The sequence below is a fragment of the Chrysemys picta genome, chromosome 6, assembly GCF_011386835.1.
Source record: "Chrysemys picta bellii isolate R12L10 chromosome 6, ASM1138683v2, whole genome shotgun sequence".
In the NCBI taxonomy this organism is placed as follows: Eukaryota; Metazoa; Chordata; order Testudines; family Emydidae; genus Chrysemys; species Chrysemys picta.
Window position 1 is genome coordinate 90,896,076 of NC_088796.1, and position 24,208 is coordinate 90,920,283.

At 40.5% G+C, this 24,208-nt stretch overlaps 1 protein-coding gene across 1 annotated transcript in view; it reads right to left on the reverse strand.

The window, feature by feature from the left end:
• Nucleotides 1-23,722, reverse strand: part of RIC1 (RIC1 homolog, RAB6A GEF complex partner 1) — an 85,344-nt gene extending 61,622 nt beyond the window's left edge. The window contains 3 exon segments of the mRNA XM_005296801.5: nt 1,829-1,905; nt 8,313-8,420; nt 23,111-23,722. Of these exon segments, the coding sequence (XP_005296858.2) occupies nt 1,829-1,905; nt 8,313-8,420; nt 23,111-23,251 (326 nt within the window). The 5' untranslated portion in view covers nt 23,252-23,722.
• Nucleotides 23,723-24,208: the final 486 nt, after the last annotated feature.

The following is a 24,208-nucleotide window of genomic DNA, read 5'->3' on the forward strand; positions in this document are numbered from 1 at the left end:
GGGGAAAGTACAGCAGTAGGCATCTTAGGGCTGGTCTACACTACCGCTTAAGTCGATGTAACTTACATTGCTCAGGGGTGTGAAAGAGACACCTCCCCAATTGACGTAAGTTACATCGACTTAAGCTCTCTCCAGACTGTGCTACGTCAGCAGGAGATGCTCTTCTGCAAATATAGCTTCTGCCTCTCATGGAGGTGGAGTAACTATGCCGATGGGAGAGCGCTCTCCCATCAGAATTGCGTGTCTTCACCAGATGCAGCTATGCCGACACAGTGCAGTAGTGTAGACTTGCCCTCAGATTCACACCTCAGGAGTTGCTCAAGACAGAGTCATCAAAATAGTAATTTCATCAGGTTCCCTCTCTTTATTTGGTCTGGCCAGAACACCATAGGATCAAGAGAAAGGAAGCCAAGTAGTACAGATGGTCTCAGCAGGCAGCAGTGGTGATTATGATGGCAATGCTGGTCAATGATGCTCCAAAGCTCCCTCCCACACTTTCTACTCCACTGTCATACTGAACTATTTAGCTTGCCCAGTGCACCTCAGAAGCACCCAGAGGTGAACACTGTCTCATCAAAGCTATTAATTCACATTAGTTTTATTTATATATTGCCACTTCATTTTATGGTAGAAATGGTCTATTGATATAAAAATTCTGTGATCTCATCAGAACCTTGAAACTATGTACTCACATCTTTTTTATACAATCTCAGTTTACATCAGAATATTTCTTTAACTGTTCTGCAATTTCTTTAAAGGATTTTAGCTAATAAGATTATAGATTAAGATGACACATCCTGCCACATTTCACCCACTTTTGAACAAAAAATAAACAATTTAACCAAGGTTTGAGCAAAACCGGGAAGGCTAAATGTTTTAAAATAGAAGCTTAGATTCTAGAGTGGAGGGGAAGAGGGGGTAATCCATGGCAAATTTTGTGGATATGGAGTCAAGAGGCCCCAAGTATGTATATTTTCTTTCTTCAGAATCAACAGGAAACCAAAGCTCATCATAGTTTTAAGGAAGTGCCATTTTTCACATATGTAAAAAGGAGCCTCTGACCACTCAAGCACAGTTATTACTCTGTTGTCTTAGCCAGTTTATGATTTAAAAGACTACAGATTCTGCCTACATAAAATTTATCCCTACAGCTTTAAATGTAATCTTCAGCTTCTGTACCAAACCTTTTAGTAACATTGCAGTGCATTGTTAAAAGTTCAGCATATTTAACTGGCAGCATTTCAAAAAAGTGAAGTATATTCTGTAGTCCGTAACCATTTGGAAATAAGAGGCATTACATAAATACAAGAAATTAAAAATAAATTATGTACAGTAATATGAATTTTACTTTCAAACCTGTTTAGAGATGTTTTAAAACAGTTACTTTTTTGGCAGAAATGTACAAAATTACATACTGGGGTTTCTTTCAGGCATGGTTTGTTCCACTGATCTGGACAAAACTAAGAACTGAGGCTTATATCATTAGGTTTCACGAAACTGAATGGTTGTTTTTAATCAGTTTTAAAATTAGAACATTTTATTGCTGTAAGTTACAGAGCTCTTCTGGTGGCAAAACTGGTGCACTTACCTGTGCATCAAAAACCCAAGGGTTCCATCAATTATATATCACTTTTCCACTAAACAGCCCTTCAAAAGTTTTAGGAATTGTTTTCAGTGATCATTAAAATACCTCTGAAGACATTTTTGCAATATATGAAACTAGTTTTATAACTTTTTTAAAGAAGTTCTTTGCAAAGAAGTACATTCAACATAAGTAAAACTATTTACTGTAGTGTACACTGCAAAGAATAAAGTTTAGACTACTTACTTGGAATACACAGGCTCATAAAGATACTTGTCCCTTGAGGATGGAATATCAAAAAATAAGATGTATCCATTTGCAGTCTGAAAGAGACAGATGTTGCAGCTTTTACAAATGTTGTATTTGTGTGTGTACACATGTAAAGCTTACAGGAATTCCAATAAAAACCATTATAGAAGTCTCAAACATTTTACAAACTAAATAGAAAATCCAGTAAAAAAATCCATAATTTCATATACCAGTTTCAATAGAGTGGTTACCACACCATGCATGCATGTGCTACTTAAGACAAAATATGGTTGATCATAAACAAGATGCTTCAGTTAACCTTACATCAGCCAATGATATGCAAAATGTTACACAAGAAAGTTATACTCAACAACCCTGAAATCAAGATGCATTTCTGCCAAAAATCAATACTACTTAAAATCCACCGTATGGATCACTTGTACAGTAAAAGACAATATGAAAAGCATACCACTGGTAGGCATTTTCCTCCTTAAATATGGAGATCAGAGCTCAGACTGTAGGAGTATGGGCCTGATTTTTAAAAAAGGTATTTAGGCACCTAGTGCGATTTTCATTTAAATGAATGGGAGTTAGGGACCTAAGCACTTTCAAAAATCCCACTAGGTGCCTATCTTTAACATCCAAATACCTTTAAAAATCGGGCCCGAAGTGCCCACAAAATTGTGCAGTAAAGCCAAGCTGCTGCAGTAAACACTACAGTAGCGTATCCTCAGCACCTCAGACTGGGAAGGAGGGGGCAATGAGTTTAGGCATACCATACCATACCATACCATCATAATTCAAACAAATCTGCCTTTCGATATGACAGAAGTAGTTTCAAACTTTTTAAATATTTTATTAATCTAGCAGACGTATGTTTATTCAGTCATTAACATGTACAGTTAAGACTAAGAATTCATACAATGCCTGCATAAATACAGCAGAGGCAGATGACCAAGAAGGTCCCAAGTCAGCCAGCCAGCAGTTTCTTACCAAATGTTTAGCAGCAGCATCTAGACAAGTGGGCAAATGCATTTAAACTAAACTATGTCTCATTCATTTTAAAACTGGATGGGCATGCACTCAAAGCAAAAAAGACTTAAGGCAAGAAGCGAAGAAATATGAAAGGTTTCAAATTTCTTTCCAGAGCTGATTTCCTGTTTTTCAGCTAAGGAACCAAAATGGAAACATGCTTGTTCACTTATTTCATCAGCTTAAATAGAGTTTTTGCACCAAAAACATAGTGCTTTTTAATATATTCAATTTGAGTTTCAGCTTCAAACTAAAAAACAGGAATATAAAGAAAATAATGGGATTCTTCAAGGCAAATACCTTTCTTCCTTCAAGATGACAAAAAATGTGCCACTCTGACCTTGAGAGAGTTAAGTTTCCATTTATTTCCAGCCACTGTGCAACAAAATTAACTTCACTGCACAATACATAGCAGAGAAACTTAACATGCATCTATTTCAAACATCTACATAAGTTTTTTCCATTGCTTAGCACCTGTTCAAATATTTAAACTCATAAGAATCCTATCCAGATACGAAAAGTAAAACAATACTGTAAAGTATCTTCCTACTGACATTAACATACAAAAGGCCTTCTTGAATTCCATCCTTAGTACAAGCTGCTATCCTTAGGTTTACTTCTGAACAGCACATCAAATGCCATCAATGAAGCTACTTGAACAATAAAGGAACTGAACATTTTATTACAAGTTTGTTGCAAGATCACTATAATCATTCAACTGCGCAATTACTTTACACTAGGTAGGATAGTTTTACACTAAATACATTGAAATAATAAACTGCCACATTCTACAGCTCCCCAATGCCCTGGTCACTGTCTCAATAGACTGCCAGGACATCCACCTTCCTTGCTTTGAGAGATCTGAGATACATATGCTTATAAATTAATTATTAGTGTATTCGCTGCATTGCAAAGGATTCATCCATAGGATTTCCCTTTGACAGTGTGAGATTAATTAACTCTGTTCCTACAGCTTTTTATTAACAGCAGAATCCCACTGCATATGCTGGGAATTGAGTCCTGAACAGAAGACTCGTGGAAGACAGGCAGCAGCAGGGGAAGTATAGGAAAAGGAGAAGGACTAGAAATACATTTGATACTCTGGTTTCATCTAGACCAGCTATTCTCAAACTGTGCATCAGGACCCCAAAAGTGGGTCACAACCCCATTTTAATGGGGTCACCAGGGCAGGTATTAGACTTGCTGGGGCCCAGGGCCAAAGCCCCAGACCCACTGCCCGGGGCCGAAGCCTCTTGCCCGGGGCAGTGGGGCTCAGGCTTTGGCCCACCCAACTGGGGCAGAGGGGCTCGGGCTTTGGCTTTGTCCCCGCTCGCCCAGGGCGGTGGGACTCGGATGGGCTCAGGCTTCGGTCACCTGTCCTGGGGTCATGTAGTAATTTTTGTTGTCAGAACGGGATCGCAGTGCAATGAAGTTTGAGAACCCCTGATCTGGACTAAATCTTTTTGGTCCTGTTGTAACAATGTAATTGACTGGCAATTTAACATTTATAATTATGTTAACTCTGTTCATCTAGACACCCTACCAACATTTGTTCCTAGCCCTGATTCAGCCTAGAGCTCAGCCTGAGGCAGGGTCAAAAAAGGAAGGGGAAGATAACAGTAAGATGAAGTGGAAGTACTTTATAGATGCAAGCAACAATAATGTCCCTAGAGAAGTAGCTTTTGCTACCTAGTGTAATTTCAATTTATTTCTGCATTTGACATCACTTTGGTAATCTGGGAAACAGTAGAACTCAGTACACAGCTTTATTTTTTTCCACAAGGAATTTTATATATTAGGTCAACAAATTTATCTTCCAATTCAAGAATGTATATAGCCCTGGCTGTCTAATTGAGAGCTAGTGCTATCACTTTTCTTGAGCACGAAGTAATTAAGCCTCTGAAGCTGCGCCTTAGTCACCTGAATACGCCTCTGAAGCTGCACCCTGAATTCACACATCTGGCCACACTTCTAAGATTCACTAATGCCAGTTATCTGACTGAAGTTAAATTTCAGGCACAAGGCACCGGTTATGCAAAGGCTGATCACCCCACTCCTTTTTTAAAAACTATGTTCATTTGTGTCTTGCAAATTTGCTTGTGTTTATAACATGAGACATATTAGAAACCTCATGACTAGCTATGTTTCAACAATGGTTTGACCTTCATTCTGAATGTAGGTTATTTTAGTTTATGAAACTGAAGCTTACATGAACTCTGTCTCGAAGACATGGGAGTTCAGAATTTCCACTACCTTGCACCAGCAATATATTAAGCACTGTCCTATAAAAACATTCTAGAGTACTGTAACTTATCCCGAAAATTACTAAAAATCAACTCTGGTTAACAATACAGCACATCAATCTCATGTCAAATGTGTCCTAACACTTTTCAACACCCCAAAAATATATTTGTTAATATTATGCAGCATATTTAAACAGTTTAGCTTAATTTAAACATTCATGAAACTAGTTTTTTCAATCCTAATTGTAACAACTCATTTGGCAGTTTGAAACTGAAGTGATTTTGGAAGACCATGGTTTGTGTAAGAAAACACACTTCAGGTATTAATACATGGCCTGTAGCATATGCATATGAACTTCATTTTAACACCTGATACCCCTTTTAGGTACAAATGTGAGCATGTACATCATCTGATGAACACAGACTCTTCCCTGTTACATTTCTCTGGGAGCGTCATTGGGCCAAATTCTGCTGTTACACTTCTGCAAGACCACTTGCTAATGTGCTGCCTTGGAATAGAGGTGGCCAGTAGAGTAAAGCCCTTAGGCTCAAACTCTGCCATAATATACACAGGGGGAAAAAGCTCAAGGGATAAATGTTTACTGTGTATATTTTATTGAAGGATTTTGTATTTTTACTCACAAGAGTTCCATAGGTTAAAATAGTGGTTTTTAAGGAGTTTGAGCAGCACTATAGCAATTTATCAGACACTTATAATTTAGTTAAGTCCAGGAAAGACTCCAACAGAGAAAGAAGCACAAAAGACGGATTTAATCAAATGATGCCTGGCTATTCACCTGATTTCCAGAAGTACCCACCTAGTCCACAGAGTCATAATTTAAAAGTTGTACAAAACTAAATGGCAATAGCTTAATACAATATCTTATTGCAATCCTCAGTTCACAATTAAAATTTGAGAAAACAAGATTTACAAGAAGTTCACCCTATAATAAATAATTCAACATAAGGATTCATGCCCCCCCCCAGGTATGAATAAGATACCACTTGCATACAGTGACAGTTTAAAATGCTGAAATTACTGTAAAGCATTGATAATGCTATATAGCTTGGTAATGCTATAATACAGATGAACTAAAGATCCTTCTTTCTCTAGCAGGGAAGCTAGAAGAATGCTACATAACATTATTGTAAAGTTCTACTTGGCCAGTCACTCTGGGAGAATAATGTTTTTGCTAAGTAAATAAAACTCCATATTAGCCTTCAGAGAGTAGATTTTCTTAACAGTTTTGTAAGGCTACTATAGTACATAGACAAAAACAGGATTTACTAAAGAAAGCAAAAATGGCCACATTGGAAACAATCAGATTTGTACAATATTTGACGAGTTTCTACTAAAGAATCTTACGCAGAGATTTGTGTTTTTAATATCATAGGGCAATCACTAATGAAAATGCTAAAGACAATTTATATTTGAAGAATTTATATCTAACATATGTGTGTGTGTGGTTCAGATGCAGTCTATCTCATGAATACCTAAACTTTCAGTACTTAAAGCCTTCCAACCATCTGAAAATTTATTTATTTTGTGTCTCACCGCAGCTGAGGCATACAAGCAACAACACTGCTGAGAACAGCAAAACCAGAACTCACTGTCCCTATATAAAAATTGGAGAGGAAGACAGAACCTTTTTCCATATAGGACTGGTGACTCTGGAGTTCTCTCCCAGTTTCCTTTCTACCCCAATCCACACCTCAAATACTTATCTTCTTGAAATCTTGTCCTCCCTTGGCTTTTGTGACTTAAACCTCTCCTCCTCTCTTCTTTAATCACTCTTCGGTGGGTCCTCCTCATCTCCAACTTTTGGTGGGGATCCTACAGAACTAAACCTGGGTTCCTTCTTTTGTGCCCCTATACACTGTCACTGGATAACCTCACACACACACAACTTCAGGCAACTTTATGCTGATGACCCAAAAACGTACCTCTACATACCATCTGAACATACTTCTTCACTTGTCTAACATGTCATGGATGTCAAGTGATAAAACTCAACATGGCCAAAACTGAACTCATGATCACCATCCTTCTGAAACCTTCCTCTATAATACTTAGCCCTACCTTGAGTCCAAGGGACTGGACTAGATGACCTCTCGAAATCCCTTCAAGTTCTGATTCCCACACACACCATCTTCCTCATCCTCCCAGTCACTCAGGCCCATAATCTAGATATCACCTTTAATTTGGCCTTCTCTTTAGACCCGTACTTCCATGCCATATCCAAGTCTTGATGTTTCTTCCTATACAGTTAAGATCCAGCCTTCCTCCTCTTCACACTACCAAAACTCATCTTACAGCTTGACTACTGAAATCTACTCTCTAGCATTTATTGCTGCAACCTTGCCTCTCAAATCCATTCAATATGCTGCTAAAATAGTTTTCCTAGCAACTTGCTTAATCACATTCCCAGCTTCTTTCTACTGGGCTTTTCTATTCATAAGATACAAGCTTCTTGTCTTTAAGGTTCTTCAGGAATGAATCGGATTTAGTAGCTATGCAGCATGAAGTCGTAATGTTGAAAGCTGCCTTTGCTCCAGTGTTTCCAGCGTTTATTACCTATCGCTCAGCTTCTCTCTCAAAACACTCCACTGCTCATTCTCATGCCATTCCCTATGCATAGGAAAAACCTCCCCCCAAATATCCATAAAGCTATTACTTTATCCTCTAAGATTCACTTCTATTGTGATATCTATACAGCTGAAAAGCTATGGCTACTACTTACCAAGGAAGATAGTGTTTAAAAAAAGAATGTTAACTCATCCTTCCTTTACCCTCTCCCCACCTGTTTGTTTGACCCATCTATTAAGTCTTGCCTGTAGACTCTGGGTCAGGGACTCTCTTTGTACTTCATGTCTGTAAAATGCCTAGGACCAAGAGGCATTGATTCCTGACCAGGGCCCTTAAGCACTACTGTAATACAAATAATGAACATCCACAATCCTCCTCTGTGCAAAATTCAAAACCAGCTTTCCTTTAAGTTTTTATTATGCAGATCATGCATGAAAGAACAGGTTGCTATACCAATGATCAATATTGATTATGGTTTGTATAGTTGGTCTTTATATGGAACTTGTTACCTATGGCACAGAAGGCCTTTTGGCATTAGTTAAGATTGATATATACACTCACTCTCTCTCTCACACACACACACACACCACAATTTCAAAGAAAACAATTCTCTACTTACTGAAACAGCTATCATGGTGCTGTCAGGCCTCCATTCTGCTTGCTTATAGGGTCCAAACTGAGAAGCTGGTTTTGATAGTTCCTTGTAGCTTACAATTAATACACTGGGCTGGGGAAAGAGTAATAAACGTAGTTACATTTCATGTCCGAAGGGTAAAGGAATATGGCTTTTTGGTTGTTGTTTTTCTGCTGTGTCATTGTCCCACAAAATAATATCAAGTTATTCTGATGCTAAGAAACAGAATTTCAGGGAAACCATTACTGTACAGTTGATAAAGAATAGCATACTGCTTTTGAAAGGGATTACACACTTTGCAACAGATGTTCAATATACTTACTAAACCTATTTCACAACTTTTAAAACCAGGCCACTTCCTATATAAATGTGCTTCAGATACCAGATCAAGTGCTATTATATAACACACAAGCAATGAATATTATAGGTGGGGCTTGTATTACCACTTATTAAGAGTGCCTGACACTGCTCACTGTAAGACTAATCTTTGGTTTTTATAATTTTACCAAAACATTTGGGCTGAATTTTTTCTATACCAAGTGTCTGCCTCAGGCTAAATTTTATGGAAAAAAATCAGCCAACATTTCTGAGAACAAGGCTTAGGAAAAATAAGTTTTGCCCCTATGCTTTGGTCAGCCACAAATCCAAGATTTAAAAAAATTTCAAAAATTGCAGTTTACACATAACAGTTGACTTGCTAAAACTTTGCAGCTTGATTCCACAAAGTTTGAGCAGAACTTTCCCTGCAATTGTGGTTCCGGGCTGATGCAGGCCAAGCTGGGGCTAAGCACTGAAACAGAGCAAGACAACTGTCTCTTCTGTAATTAAGAGCCAGAGGGTGAGACTAGAACTTGCTGGGCAAGTAGACTGGGAATGATTAGGTGAGACAAACAGGACTGGAACAAAGAGGCAAAGGTTGGTAAAAGACAGGACAGGGACAGTTTGGACGGCATGGGGCAGAAGGGGTGAAACTTGGGGTAATGAACAAAAAAGTCTGTGCCCGCTAGAGCACACGCCCCTCCAATGTCTGGTATGCAACCCAAGATTCCTGTGAAATCCACTGACAAAGCATCCCACCGCCTTCTACTGGTGGTCCATATAGAGGATGACAACCTACCACCATCAGTTACTCTCCGTGTTCAAACAACAGAGGTCCGTGCAGTAGATCTAAAAGTCCAAACTCTCACGAAGAACCATGTAGGCATCAATATGATGTCACATGATGGAATTCGTTTATTCAGTTTTATTTTTAAAATACCTAGGAAGCTACAAGCAATAACCATATGTTAAAGAAAAAAATTGTATGTGCTCATGTAATTAAAGGCAGTATCATAATGCATACACACAAGGTATCAAGATTCAACACATGAGATAAGGAATGCTTCTGCATTCAAGTTACCCATACACTGGTCTACTTAAAAGCAACCATTTTGACCGAACTTATGAAATGTCACTTTAGTTGTAAGCCAAGATCAAATGAATTTAAAATGGCTTTATTTCCATAATTTGTATCTTACCAGTATGCTTTTTGTGTTTTCTGTATCTTCATTAGAATCTCAGTAATTTCCACTAGTGACTAGACCAATTACCAGCTACTTGATTTTGAGCATTTCAGTAGCAAGTGAAAAAAAAAATCTCATTAATATATTCTAGCTTAGCTTTAATTTGTTCATATGTGATTACTTTGCACTAATTATATTTATTAACACTATCAAGTCTTTGTAATACTGGACATTTCTTTATTAAAACACTATGAAAACTGGAAATAAATTAATTCTATGCAAGTCACAGGATGCACAAATTAATGAAGTTTGATTATACGGATTTACAAAATAATTTTACTCCATAGCATTGCTGCAATTCAAAGGCATGTCTAAAAAGTTTAGTAGCCAGCAGAGTACATTTTATTTGGCCAAATTTTGTGGTGTTTCTGGAAGTGAAGATACTGTTTTCCTTACTAGAATAGATATTTAGTTCTAAATTAATAGGTGATCAAGTTAGCCTACCTAGACACAGAATTTAGCAGTGGAATGGCTACTGTTACAACCTGGTTCCATGTGCTGAAATCAATAGCATGCCTCTACTGATGAGGCAAGTTACACTGCTCTACAGCCAAAATGCTTCTGAAATAAATGAGTCAAACCTTACTAATTCTGGGTCACTGAGAACGAAAATGATGCTTAAAATTGTTGATTGGCTCTAGTTTTCAAGATATGCTATTGGGTCAGTATATACGACCCTTGACTTGGGAATGGCGGAGGATAAGTGAGTTATAAAGGGAAGGGATCTCGATTTAAACCAGAAATGACTGAAATACATCTTTGACTGGATCTATGAATAAATCTATGACTGGGTTTGGACAGTACTTGCTTTTTAGGCAAAACAATGAATGATGCAATCTGAAGCTGGTATTGTGTCATACATGATATGAATTGCATCATGTTATTCCTAGAAGTCATGGATGATGCAATCATAACGAAGCTTACATCACTCTGCTGAACAAATTGTCCTATAGCAGCTCTAGAAATCATACAGTGTCGTGCTCTCTTATTTGTCAGTGTTTGATTTTGCAAAGGGACACATTTCTGTTTAGCCAAAGTGAGCAGAGATGCCTCGTACTTGTATGAACAGTGCAGATAACTTCTGCTATGTTCGTGGTGAAGTGACTTTTGCATCACAAAAGCGCAGTTTAACCACTATGGTTAAGAAAGCCTATCACCTTTATTTTGGCTGCAAAATTGGAGATCTGGACAAGAGGTGGGCCCCACGCATATGCTGCAACACTTGTGCAACAAATCTTTGCTAGTGGTTGAATAGGAAAAGGAAATTTATGCCTTTTGCAGTGCCAATGATTTGGAGAGAGCCAACAGATCATACCAGCAATTGTTACTTCTGCATGGTGTCTCCAGTTGGGAAAGGTATGTCAAAGAAGAAAAACTGGACTGTGCATTACCCAAACATTCCATCAGCTATACGCCCAGTACCCCACGGAGAAGGACTGCCGGTTCCTGATGCACCAGAGTCATTCTCACTTGAGTCAGATGAGGAAGAGGATGAAACTTCTGGTCCTGAACCATCAATGTCACAGGACCCACATTTTCTCCCATCCTCCTCCTCGGAACCAGACCTCATAACACAAGGTGAACTGAATGACCTTGTCAGGGATTTGGAACTACCCAAGAGTAAGGCAGAGCTGTTGGGCTCCAGACTACAGCAGTGGAATCTCCTGGCAGGTGATGTTAGGGTTTCCATGTTCCGTGACCGTCAAAAGGATCTTGTCCCATTCTTCTTCATGGAAGGTGATCTTGTAGCCTGCAACAACATCGATGGTGTGATGGCAGCCCTCAACATCGTTCACGATCCAGATGAGTGGAGACTGTTCATTGATTCATCGAAGATGAGTCTTAAAGCTGTTTTACTGCATAATGGCAATGTTTTGCCATCAATTCCAGTTGGTCATGCAGTCCATATGAAGGAAACCTATGACAACATGAAACAACTTTTCAGTGCATAAACTATGACCAACATCAGTGGCAGCTTTGTGGCAATTTGAAGGTTGTTGCTCTCTTGCTTGGTCTGCAGACTGAATACACAAAGTACTGCTGTTTTCTCTGCGAATGGGATAGTCGTGCAAGAGATTCCCACTACATCAAGAAAGATTCGCCACTCCGACAGTCATTGGAGCCTGGGAGGAAAAGTGTTCAGCATCCACCACTTGTTGAATCAAGGAAGATTTTGTTACCACCCTTACACATCAAGCTGGGTCTGACGAAGAACTTTGTCAAGGCCATTGACAAAACACAAGCAGCTTTGAAGTACCTCCGTGGAAAATTTCCAAGGGTTAGTGAAGCAAAGATAAAGGAAGGTGTCTTTTGTTGGTCCTCAGATTTGTGAACTTCTTCGAGATGATGCATTTGACCATGCACTGCGTGGCAAGGAAAAGACGGCATGGAAAGCCTTCCAGTTAGTGGCAATAAATTTTCTCGGAAACAACAAGGCAGACAACTACAGGTTGTTGGTGGAAAACCTCCTCAAGGCATACAAAAGCCTTGGTTGCAACATGTCACTAAAGATACATTTTTTGCACTCTCATCTAGATTTTTTTCCACCAAACTGCGGAGCAGTGAGCGACGAGCACGGAGAGCGATTTCACCAGGACATTGCAACAATGGAGAAACGCTATCAGGGCAAATGGAGCCTATCAATGCTTGCAGACTATTGCTGAATAGTGACAAGAGATGCTCCATTTAATGAATACAAGAGACAAGCCAAGAAGCGCTGAGTAGACACTGAATAGGACTAAACTATGTACATAATAGTTTTTTGCCTTTTGTGTCATAATAAATTTTATTTATATAACCCTTTTGCTAGTTTTTGAAGTGTTACATAAACAGGACAGGTGAAATATTATCATGTAAAGCAACCATAAACAAATGAAAAGACCTAGGTTTACAATTTATGATTAAAACTCTACTATCTACATAATATACATAGACATAAAATGTAAAAACTTAAATATCTTAGAAACAGTAGCCAATCAGTTGTTTTAATTGTCATATTTGAATTCAGCACATCAAAATACATAATAAATAGCACATTTTATCTCTGAAGCAGACGACTTCTCAAAAATTGTAGACCAGTGTTATAGGAAGGGTTCACACTAGTAGATAGACTAGCAAAGATGAAACTAAGTACATTATAGGGCAAGCTACATTGTTTTCTATTGATATCTGAACCAAGCAAGGTGAAGTAGCTGGCAAGGCTAGCACAACAGAAACTTGAATCGATACTCTCGGATGTAATACAAACCCTGATACATAAACATTTACACTAATTAGTTTTACAGGTTGCTCAGAAAAACAACATCTCTGAACATACCACAGAAGACAGACAGCTGGCTTCCCTATTCTGCTCTCGCAACAGAAACAAAACAGTCCATTTGATCTCCAAAGCAATCTGTTACAATCTAAGACCCCAATACAACTTTTAGGAACTGTGTGAGCATCCTTGCAAAGCCCCACTGATGTCAACAGAAGTACATGGTTATCAATGCAGAATTGGGGCTTATCTACAAACTGTGGAACATACTGTTGCTAAAAAGCATTTTGCCTATAACAAATGCATAGTAACAGAAAAGTTAGCTTGCTTACTGTAAGAGTAACCCGATAAGTCCTTTTTGTCAGATGCTCCATCCCTTTTATTACAATTTGTACTTGTGCTTATTTAAAACTATGTCTTAGAGCCTATACAAAAAGAGCCTAAAAATCCTACTGCAACTCTCAGAACTTGCCTCTTCAACACCAAGCAGCACAAATTTTACACATAAACCTTTAAACCGTTCATTTCTGCTTGTGAAGAAACAAAACTAAAGCTCCAGACTAGTATGTCTTCAGAACTTGGCTTGATAACGTTTTCTTTTTCTAAAATGCAGGAAATTCTAAAGAAAGTTGCATCAACTTCACAAAGCCTACCTTATGCATGTGGCATAACTTGGAGTGACAATACTATAGGAAAACTACTGCAAGATATTTTTTCCCCTTCACACTTTTGTGGGCATAGTGATGAAGGCCCATATAAACAAATCTGGTCATGTGCAACTGCAATGAGACATATGGGTTGCAGTTCTCTCAGAATCAGATGTGTTGGTTCACCTTGCTCTTAATTTTGTAATACAGCTCACACTTTCCATGCAAGCTGTGATTCTATCATTGACAATCTGCAGTTGATTACAGAATGCTTTATAAAAAGTAATCTAAACTAGTGCATAACACTCCAGACCACGATTAGATTATGGAATAAAAGTTGAACATCCACAAATCATGAGCAAAAATTCAAAACTTTCTGTAAGATTGACAAGCAAATTGCATACCCCTCACACAGATGACTATTAATGCATAGTTAAAGACACAAAGCTACATTATCAAACCAGATCAAAATGCCACCTTAGGAATTCCCAAAACCTACCCCAGAGAAGACCTGGGGTTTTATGTGACAACACACTGTGTCTCCTAAAGGAATTCATAGTCAAGGCAAGATAGAAACCTTACATATTCTATGAAGAGCTGGCTACATGGGCTAGCACGACTTCACAAAATGACAGATGGGGAACACAGAAGACAGAGTGGGAAGATCTTGAAAAGACTCTAGTGATCTCACAAACAAAACAATAGATAAAGCAAATAAGATCTATGGCAGGGGTTCTCAACCTTTTTCTTTCTGAGTCCCTCCAGTAATACTATAAAAACTCCACGGCCCACTTGTGCCACAACAACTCTTTTTCTGCACATCTAGTAAATTAAAAGCCAAGGCTGGCGTTATGGTGTAGCAAGCAGGGCAATTGCTTAGGGCCCCATGCCATATACGTACATGGAATAACCCACCTTGAAATATTAGAACTGTGTACAAAGAAAAGCTTCATTACTCATGAACAACAATGCAAAACTAATCCACAAGTTAAAATAACATTTATAGAATCAGGTGTAAAGTTGTTCTTGGTTGTCATTTTATTACTATGTCATCTGGAGGCATACAAAAACATCTCTAATCCAAGTGACCTCAGTTCTTCAGGCAACAGGATTTCTTGAGGGTGACAGTTATGAAGCTCTTTATGCGTCCATGGCTCAGCACTTATATCCCACAACAACGATAGTTAAATTGATGAGCACTTCATTCTACCTGGCAGTTCACACTTGCTTCTCTCCTATTTACTGTATTTAATCAATAAATATTAAGTCTTATGAGACGTTTGTGAAAGTTAATTCTAATCCAGAAAAATAGCACTTTTTTTTTTTAAGTGTTCAAGATATTTAAACTGATCAAACATTCAATCCTAAAGATCTCAGCAGACTAGATATGGAATATTGCCAGGCTCCCCAAAAGAAATATATTCCAACAGCATTCTGACTCGGGTTTAAATGTCCACTCAGTATGCATTTGCAATCAAAATGTTAGTGCTGTTCTGAGAAAATGTGTAATTTCAATGAATTCGGTTGGAACTTTGGGAACACTGTGGTCACACAAAATATTATTACTTTTCAATTGCTGCTGTATTACTGCATTTTCAGACCACTAGGAAAGTTTAACAATTTTTGTTGTCTAGGATAAACTTATTTAAACTTTGCTATAGAGCCAAGATAGGGTATCCCACTGCCTGTCAGTCCTTTCAAAGTTCCTGCAAGGCACTAAGAGCGCTACTAGAATAAGTTGTATACAAAAGAACATTCTCCCTGTACTTGAGGACTAATACATGAAGAGCAGAACTCTATTCCTTGTTTAAGTTTTAAAAATATATTAAAAAGCTACATTCTATGTTGAAACAGCATTAGTTGCACAAAATAGCAAATTATCAAAGAATATAGGCAGAATGCCCTAGTCAGTGAAGCTATGTGAAAATCAGAGCATTATATAAAAGTAGCATCAAATTATTTTCCAAGTCTTTATTCATATCTAAAATAACTTATCTAAGATTCTCAAAATTTTGGCTAGACTACAATAGGAATCAGCCAATCTCAGCTTTGAATCACAAGGACTGTTTGACAAGAAATAACTATACTGTAACAACTCAGGATGCCCTGTAACTTACACCTTTAGAATTGAATGCCTCTAAAGTATTTGTGCTCAGTTTTGGTTGGGTTTTGTTGTTGTTGTTGTTTTGTATTTGTTGGGGTTTTATTTGGGGGCTTGGGGCGCAGTTGAAAGATTGAGATTCTCACACTTGACTCCATCTCTGAAGGCCTGCATTCTCTAGCTCCATTCCCATCAGACATGATTCACAGTGTGAAAAGTCAGCTCACTGAGTATTACTGATTTACTTTGGAAAAAAAAATTTTTTTTGCACTCACTCAACTAGGGCTGTCAAATTAGCATACTTGTCAGCTGTTATCTATATGCAAAAGATTGTACTAGTACATTTGCTAGAACATGCAGAAGTATTAACAGCTGACAACATGGAACCATGTAATATCACTGGAATGCCAATGGTGAGTGTCAAAGGCCACAGAGATTTGTCAGGATGCTACAGTTACTACATTCACCCACTATTCAGTATTTTAGACAGAGCACTTGAAGTTTCATTCAGAATTAGGTGATCTCTATTCCTGAATAGAAGATAATAACTTACCTCGTTTTCTCTTTAGATTTCTAAGACAAGCAATTTTAAGTATATATGAAAGATAAATACTTAGTGAATAAATATTATTAAAAAGCACGCTAGTCACGAGACTCAAAACATGCAGCTTCTGCACTGAAAAGTATACAATCTAAGTAGTGACAGTAGAGTCAAGACCGAAGAAAACAGAATGAGGAGTTGGGAAGATAAGAAACAAGGGTTATAAATGCAAGATCCTGGGTGAGCTCAGTGTTTCTGTACATATCTTGATTATTTTTAATGATTACATGGGCTGTTTGCAGCTGTTCATGCTGAGATTTTCGTAGAGTGAGAAGGCGGCAGATTTGGAGGAAGGGAGGAATGTGAAGAGAAAAAGGAATGAGAAAGCAGCAGGCAAAAGGCATCAGCGAAGGCATAGAGGAAGCAAGAGCAGAAAAGGTACTTCTGAGGCCTGTACTTCGGAGACACTGCACTACTCAGATTGGGGAGGCAGCAGCCCAGGTGGCGGCCCACGTTGGAGCAGGGAGGCGGCGAAGGCCTGGCTCGGAGTGCGGAGCTCCCATGCTCTCTGGCCCCCACACTGCCCCTCTTAAGCTGGTGCAAGCACCCCTAGTGAGGATGCTCTCCACTGGCAGAAGGAGGGTAGTGTGGACATGAAAAACTGCAGTAATTAAGGAGTGGTTGTATGTCAACTTAAGTCAACTTAAGTTTGCAGTGCAGACATGCCCTGAGGAACAGAACAAGGGGCATGTGATGCTGAGATACAAAAAGCAATTGGTGATATTAAGGCAGGTACAGATTAGTAGCAATAGTCACTGAGGTAAAATTACCAGACATGCTGGGAATATTTACAAATATATAATGATAATTACAGGGCTAGCTGACCACTGTCCCTTTGTAGAGGTCTCACCAAGTGCTCACCCATAGATACGAGACCTCTTCTGGAGTGGAATTTCGAAATTTTTCCCTCTTAGATCAGGACCTAGGTTACAGCTCTGAGTATCAAGCACGACTACTACACCAAGTCAAACAGTGTTTGGCACCTGCAAGACTTTTTTTTTCCTTTGGGAGCCTGTGACAGCATAGGTTTGCAAGGGATACAAAACCAGCTTCTTCAGAACAAAGCTTCATTTATTTATTACTCAACGGTACAAAGCACATAGTAGGCCGTTTGTTTTACCCAGTCCTCTAACTCACATGGGTCTTATTTACACACTGGTAAGTTCCCCTCATCCCAGCTACCTCCATCCCTGGCAGGAAGAAACAGCCATACGGCAGCAGCCTGTGCCGCAGACTGGCAGCCTTTTCCTTGACAAATCCTGGCCAGTCTCTCCCAGCTCATCCAACCCCCTTTTCCATGGTTTTGAGGTTTTACATCTCCTTTGATCCTAGGCTTAGCTTTGGGAAGAGTAAGACATTCTAGCAAGATGGAGCCAGCTAGGTAAATTCTCCCCTCCACCACACCCCAAACTGTTGCTCCAGCTATTATCTTTATTCCTTTAAAACAGTGTACTTGAGAGGCTCTTATCTGTGTCGCTGTTTTACCATTCCTGCTGGTTCTTTAGTAACCTCTTTACCTCCTCTTTCGATTTAACTCTAAGCACTCAGCCAGGCAGCAATACATAACTGAACAGGGAAACCACATCACACAAACAGTCATAAAAACACAGAAGTATTCTCAGTGCATCACATACATCACCCATATCATCCTCAAGGATGTCATAAGGCTTTACATATAGAAGATGATTCATCCACCACTGGGGTGGAATATGGCAGTTAACAACACTCCATATGTTTAACAAAAATTGAAGGGCACCATATTCATTCAGTTTAAACTACAATGGAGAGGTTCAAATGCAGCAATTTAGCATGATTTAGGGTTCATTTTAAAAGTACCTAGCACATTCTGGGCTTTATACAAGTTTCTCCCCCAACTGAAAGCTCCTGTAGCTAGCCAATCAGTTGTCCAAAAAAATGCTGCTAATTAATAGGGTGCTACTCAATGCCTCCAGCAGACTGTCAGCAACTAAGGTTAATCAGTGGTGCTTAAATCTGATATTAGTAAAAGAGGCTCTGTATAAGGCCTGGTCTACACTGGGGAGGGGGGCGGGTGGAGGAGAGAAATATTGATCTAAGATATACAACTTCAGCTACGAGAATAGCGTAACTGAAGTCGACGTATCTTAGATCAACTTAGAATTACTTACTTCGTGTCCTCGCGGCGCAGGATCGATGGCCGCGATTCCCCCGTTGACTTTGCTTCCGCCTCTCGTCGAGCTGGAGTTCAGCAGTCGACAGGAGAGCGATCGGGGATCAATTTATCACGTCTACACTACACGTGATAAATTGATCCCTGATAGATCAATCGCTACCATCGCTTGTGCACATACAACTCATATTGGCTTTAGAGTGAGTGGAGCATGGGTAATTTGATGGGACAGTCAGGCTCCTGATGTACGATGTTAAACCAGCTTCCAGAGCAGAGAATTCTGGGAGAGATATTCCAGGAGGTGCAAAGCTCAGGTCTCTGCCACTTGCACATCAGAGTGAAAAACCTAGTTTGAGGACTTCTGGACATCAGTGACAATTTCTCCACATTAGTCTAGTGGAGACTTATCAGTGGATATTTCCTCAATTATACAGCCACATAAACAGTTCTGCAGCAGTAGCATAGCCGTTACACTCTATTTGAAACAAATTATCAGCCAAGTACATAAAACTGAAGGCTAACAGAAACAGCCAGTGGAGGGCCCAAGGTTATGGCTCAAGTGGAGAATAAAGATTATAATCACTGCTAGACCACTGGTTCAATTTCAGGCCAGATCTACAGGAATGCTAGCTGCTACCTTCTGAAGACTATTTGGGACCCTACAAAAATGATATGGTCTCAGACAGTCCAGCTGCTGACAAGCGTCAGCAAACAAGCTCATAATTATTACTTCTTAGCGAAGGCGTAATGTCATGGAGGATAAACTACTTCCTCCAGAATGAGGGTACACAGTGCTGGGGAGGGGGTGGGGGGAGAGGGGCGGGCTAGTGTGCATTGCTGATACCTGTGATATACAGAACTTCGTTCTCCAGGAATATCAAGCCAGCCTTTAGAAGTACAAAAAGCTTTTAATTAAACCCAACACTGTCTGCAACTTATTGCAAGGCAAACAAGATGCTACAGAGAGGTTGTAGACAATCCCATATAGTCCTAACATATTCAAACAAAGAGAAATTGACCGTATATGATAATTCATCAACTAATTTTGTTCACAGTTCTGAAGGGTACATTCAGTCAGCAATTAGTAAAATAAAAAGTGGAATTAACATGTTTCATATTTATAATTTATTGTTTGTAAACTTTATAGGAATAACAGGACTGTAAAACAAACTTATATGTTTGTCCACAAAACAGCTATAGCACAGAAAGCAATAGCACAAACTTTCCCCTCCCACAGCCTGAACTCCAGCACAAAAATTACTTACAAGAGGAGAAGATAGTTCATTGTCTATTGTCATTTGTTTCCTTACCTTCTATATTTAGGGCAGATCAACACTTAAAACGCCACTGTAGCACTTTCAGTAAACCAGCGGATCTCAAACTGTGGGTTGTGACCCCAAAGTAGGTTGTGACCCCATATTAATGGGGTCGCCAGGGCTGGTGTTAGACTTGCCGGGGCCCAGGGCTGAAGCCAAGCCCCACTGCCTTTGGGATTCGGCTTTTATCCCCACCCCTGGGGCAGCAGGGCTTGGGCTTCAGCTTTGGACCCCCACCAGGGGCAGAGGGTCTTGGGCTGGCTCAGGCTTCGGTCCCCTGTCCTGGGGTCATGTAGTAAGTTTTGTTTTCAGAAGGGGGTCACAATGCAATGAAGTTTGAGAACTCCTGCAGTAAAATATTCCTGGGGGGATTCTGCTCCAAAAAATTTAAAATTCTGCACACAACATTTTAAAATTCTGCAAAATTTGTCAAAACAACACTATATGATCAGGCCAGTTTAAATTATTTTGGTAATTTATTTCAAAATATCTGTCAGCAAGTATGTCTTCCTGAATATCAATTTTATAAGCACACACTAGCAAACAGTATCACTTTGCTTGAAAGTGACACATGACTGAATATGTTTACAAAGCTGAACTAGGAATTTAAAATGTTAATGTGCTGAAATAAACATAATGCAGCACAGAACTTAGCCAGATTCGTCACCTATCTGATTACCACAAGTAATTGCAGGATATTCTGCTCCAGAAAGTTAGATATTACTGATACTTGACACTGTTTTGAACAAGCTACTATTGACAAGGAAAAACATTTTATAGAAACCAAGGTCTCATTTCCTCCACAAGAACCCAATATGTAATTTTGATTTAAATGCCACCTACAAAGAGAGAGAATGGGGATATACTTTCTTTTAATGCCGGAAACAGGAAACCTGAGAGGTTCTTTCCAAAAATGTTTTTTTTTTTTTTTACACTTTAGTAAGAAGCCTTGTCTAACCATGGTTTTGTTAAAAGTCTTGTTAATATCTCAGGGGAGTTCTTTTACCCTTTAACTTAAGAGGCAGCAATTGAACAACTCTAACAAAGTCACTCTTTTTCTCCAAAATGTTTATTTGGCATTAAACAGGTGTTAACAAAAGTAAGTTTTAAACAGTCAAAGTATCTTTCCCTCAGTTGCTCAGCTTTCATTAGCTTGTGAAATCCACAAGTTCTCTTTAATGCAATTATAACTACAGTTAATATTTCAAAACAAATTTAGAATTACCAATTAAAAATATATACACCTCTACACCGACATAACATGACCCGATAGAAGACGAATTCGGATATAACGCAGTAAAGCAGCGCTCCGGGGGGGGGGCAGGGCTGCACACTCTGACGGATCAAATCAAGTTCAATATAACGCGGTTTCACCTATAATGCGGTAAGATTTTTTGGCTTCCAGGGACATCGTTATATCGGGGTAGAGGTGTATTTGTGACTGCTCATAGTAATACCTACCAACAAAACTACCTACAATAGCTTCACTACCTTCAGCCCACCTCCTTCCCAAATGTGCATAGGGTAAAGCGATTAGTTATACCACATCCATAATGTTAACAAAACTGGGCTATGATGGGCCAGAGAGAAAACAACATTCTGAAGATAGGGATATTTCAAATAAAGCACCCTACAAGCAGCCTTTTCCCATTAGACTAGGAAAGTGACACTTTAGACTCAGTATCCCAGTAGTAGAGAGGCAGCCTCAAGTAAAGCTATGTAGGTAAAAACCAACACCTGCGCTCCACCCAGAGGCTAATGAACAGACAATGCAGATCACCCAGTACCAGCATGACCTGATGAAATTTCACTGGTATCATTTGATGAAGACATGAAGGACTTTACTACTGTTTAAAACTAAGGATCCTTGGAATGCCAGTCTAGTATAATTGCTTCCTCTTCTCATTTTGAAAAGTTTGTTATAATTTGGATTTATAGTACTGACTTATGAAGACTACATAAAATTATTTAAAGACACACTAAAGAGAGTTTAGGCTGTAAATTTAAATGGCAATATTTAGTTGAATTCTTAAATTCAGCTTTTAAAGAATAGCATTTCCCTGCAGTCTTTCCAATCCCAACACTGCAGTTGTGTGTCAGAGAAATGATAACCAGATGGCGAAGTTAACAGTAAGGGCTTGTCTGTATGGAGAAGAGACTGGAACAACTATTCCATGCTAGCTTCCTTATGTGGACACTCCTTTCTGCTCTAAAAGTGCCTTTTTCAGTTTAGATTAATCTACTTTGGAAGTGGATTAACCTAAACTGAAAAGAGGAACCCTCCATGCAGAATAAGTGTCCACAAGGGGAACTAGTGCAGAATAGCTGTTACAATTTAAATTCATAACCTAGTTATTTCACTCTAACTTCCCTGTGAATTCAGCCTAGAAAAATCGTATGCAACACCGATTATACAATTTTCATTGCCCAACCTGAGTGAGGTACAGAAAGTAAACAACAGAACTGCGGGATTTTAGTTTTCTGTTTCAATATAAGGTGTTAAGTAGCAAACATTTTGAAGTCTGCATAAAATCCCCCCCATGGAAGGGGCTGCAAGCTGACAACAGCATTCTGTCCACTGCAGGAAGGGACCTAATTAATTTTCATTTGATATGCATTTCATGACTCTCTCAGATTTCCAATTCTGGGTTCAAAGAAGCTCAAGAGAGACTTGAAGTAGGTTTTGCCTAACCTTCTACTTTTGTGGAGGAATTAACAACCATTACAAAGTGCAACCAGGCACTGTTGAAAGTTTCAGTACACACAACTGATTGGGCACATCCATACGCGATACCCACAACTCAACACTGCAGCATTATACTGCTGAGTAAAGAAAGTAAAGACTTGCCAATATTTCTTACCCAAGACAAGTGAAGAACAAGAAGCTTAATGGGGGATTTTTCGCGTTTCAGTAACTGCAGCTGTTAACCCAAGGGGCCTAGTTTCAAAAAGTTACATGGCAGCGACTCGTCACAAATAACTAGCGAATCATTGTGCAACTGGTCTGACTTACAAGACTGCTTTGCAAACACAGAATACATGCATAGGAGCTAGTCCTGCAGCTCCACAGCGTTGTGTGGGCAGGAAGAGGAGGAATACATGCTCCCTACAGGTGAGGCTGCACAGGGAGCGGGGGCAGGGCGATACTTACTCTGCTATACCAGATGCTGAGCTGGGACGGGGCCAGCACTGCGAAGAAAGCCCTCTGGGGGTCCGTCTGGATGTGCAGCGGCTGCTCCAGGGTCTCCAGAGGGCACCGCAGCCTCTTGGGCCAGCCGCTCAGGAAATACATGGCCGGAGACGCCCCTCTTTCCGCGGGGGGACGAGGGGGCGCAGTACGCACTGGGCCGGGCCGGCACCAGCCCGGACGACGCCGCTCAAACTCCCTGCCGCGTCCCGATTCGCGAGCCGCAGGGGGAACGCACCCGGGGGGCAGCGGGGAAGGCGGGCATACTAACGGCGCCAGCCGCCGGGACTCCGGAGCGCCTCCAGCTGCCGCCCCAGGCAGCTCAAGGGGGCACTAGGGAGGAAGGGGTTCGGGCCAGGCGGCGGGGCTCAGTAGGGTCCTGGAAGCTGGAGGCGGTGGGCAGGGGTCGGGGCAGGGGGCTCGGTCCGGGCCAGGGTCTCCGGGACACGGCGGTGATTACTGCTCCGGGCGCCGGGATAGCGGGGTCTGCTGCAGCGGCGGCGCCGGCTCCAATCGCCAACCTCCTCGCGCGCCGGCCGCCCCTACGGCCGCCTCCATGGCTCCCTCCGGCGCCACGGCCTCGGGACGCTAGACACAGCGCGTCGGCAGCTCCGCCCAGCGCGGGGGGGAGAGACAGGCGCGCGGATTGGCCTGACGGCAGAACACTCCGGAAGTGACGGTGCGCAGCAGCAGTAACGCCCTCAATCACTTCGCGTCGACGATCCGGGAAGGGGGGAGCGCGCGCTGATTGTGCGTGGGAGAGGGAGAAGGAAGCGCGCAGGCGCCCAAGCGCTCTGGAGGCGGAGAAAGGAAGGCTCGGTAGATCCATCCCTCTCCCCCAGGAACTCACCTTCTGAGATTACTCGGGCGAGTGCCTGTGCTAGCGCCATCCTGCCAAGGGCCTGGCACCTGCCATTAACCGCAGCCACTCGGAGACCAGCCTGACTCTGTCCCCGTAGCAAATGCCACTGACTGTAGACCTGGGAGCTGCAATTAGGCTTCCAATAGGAACGCGTCCTGCCCTAGGTTTAAGGTTCCTATGGCCTGGGGGGAGGGAGGAAT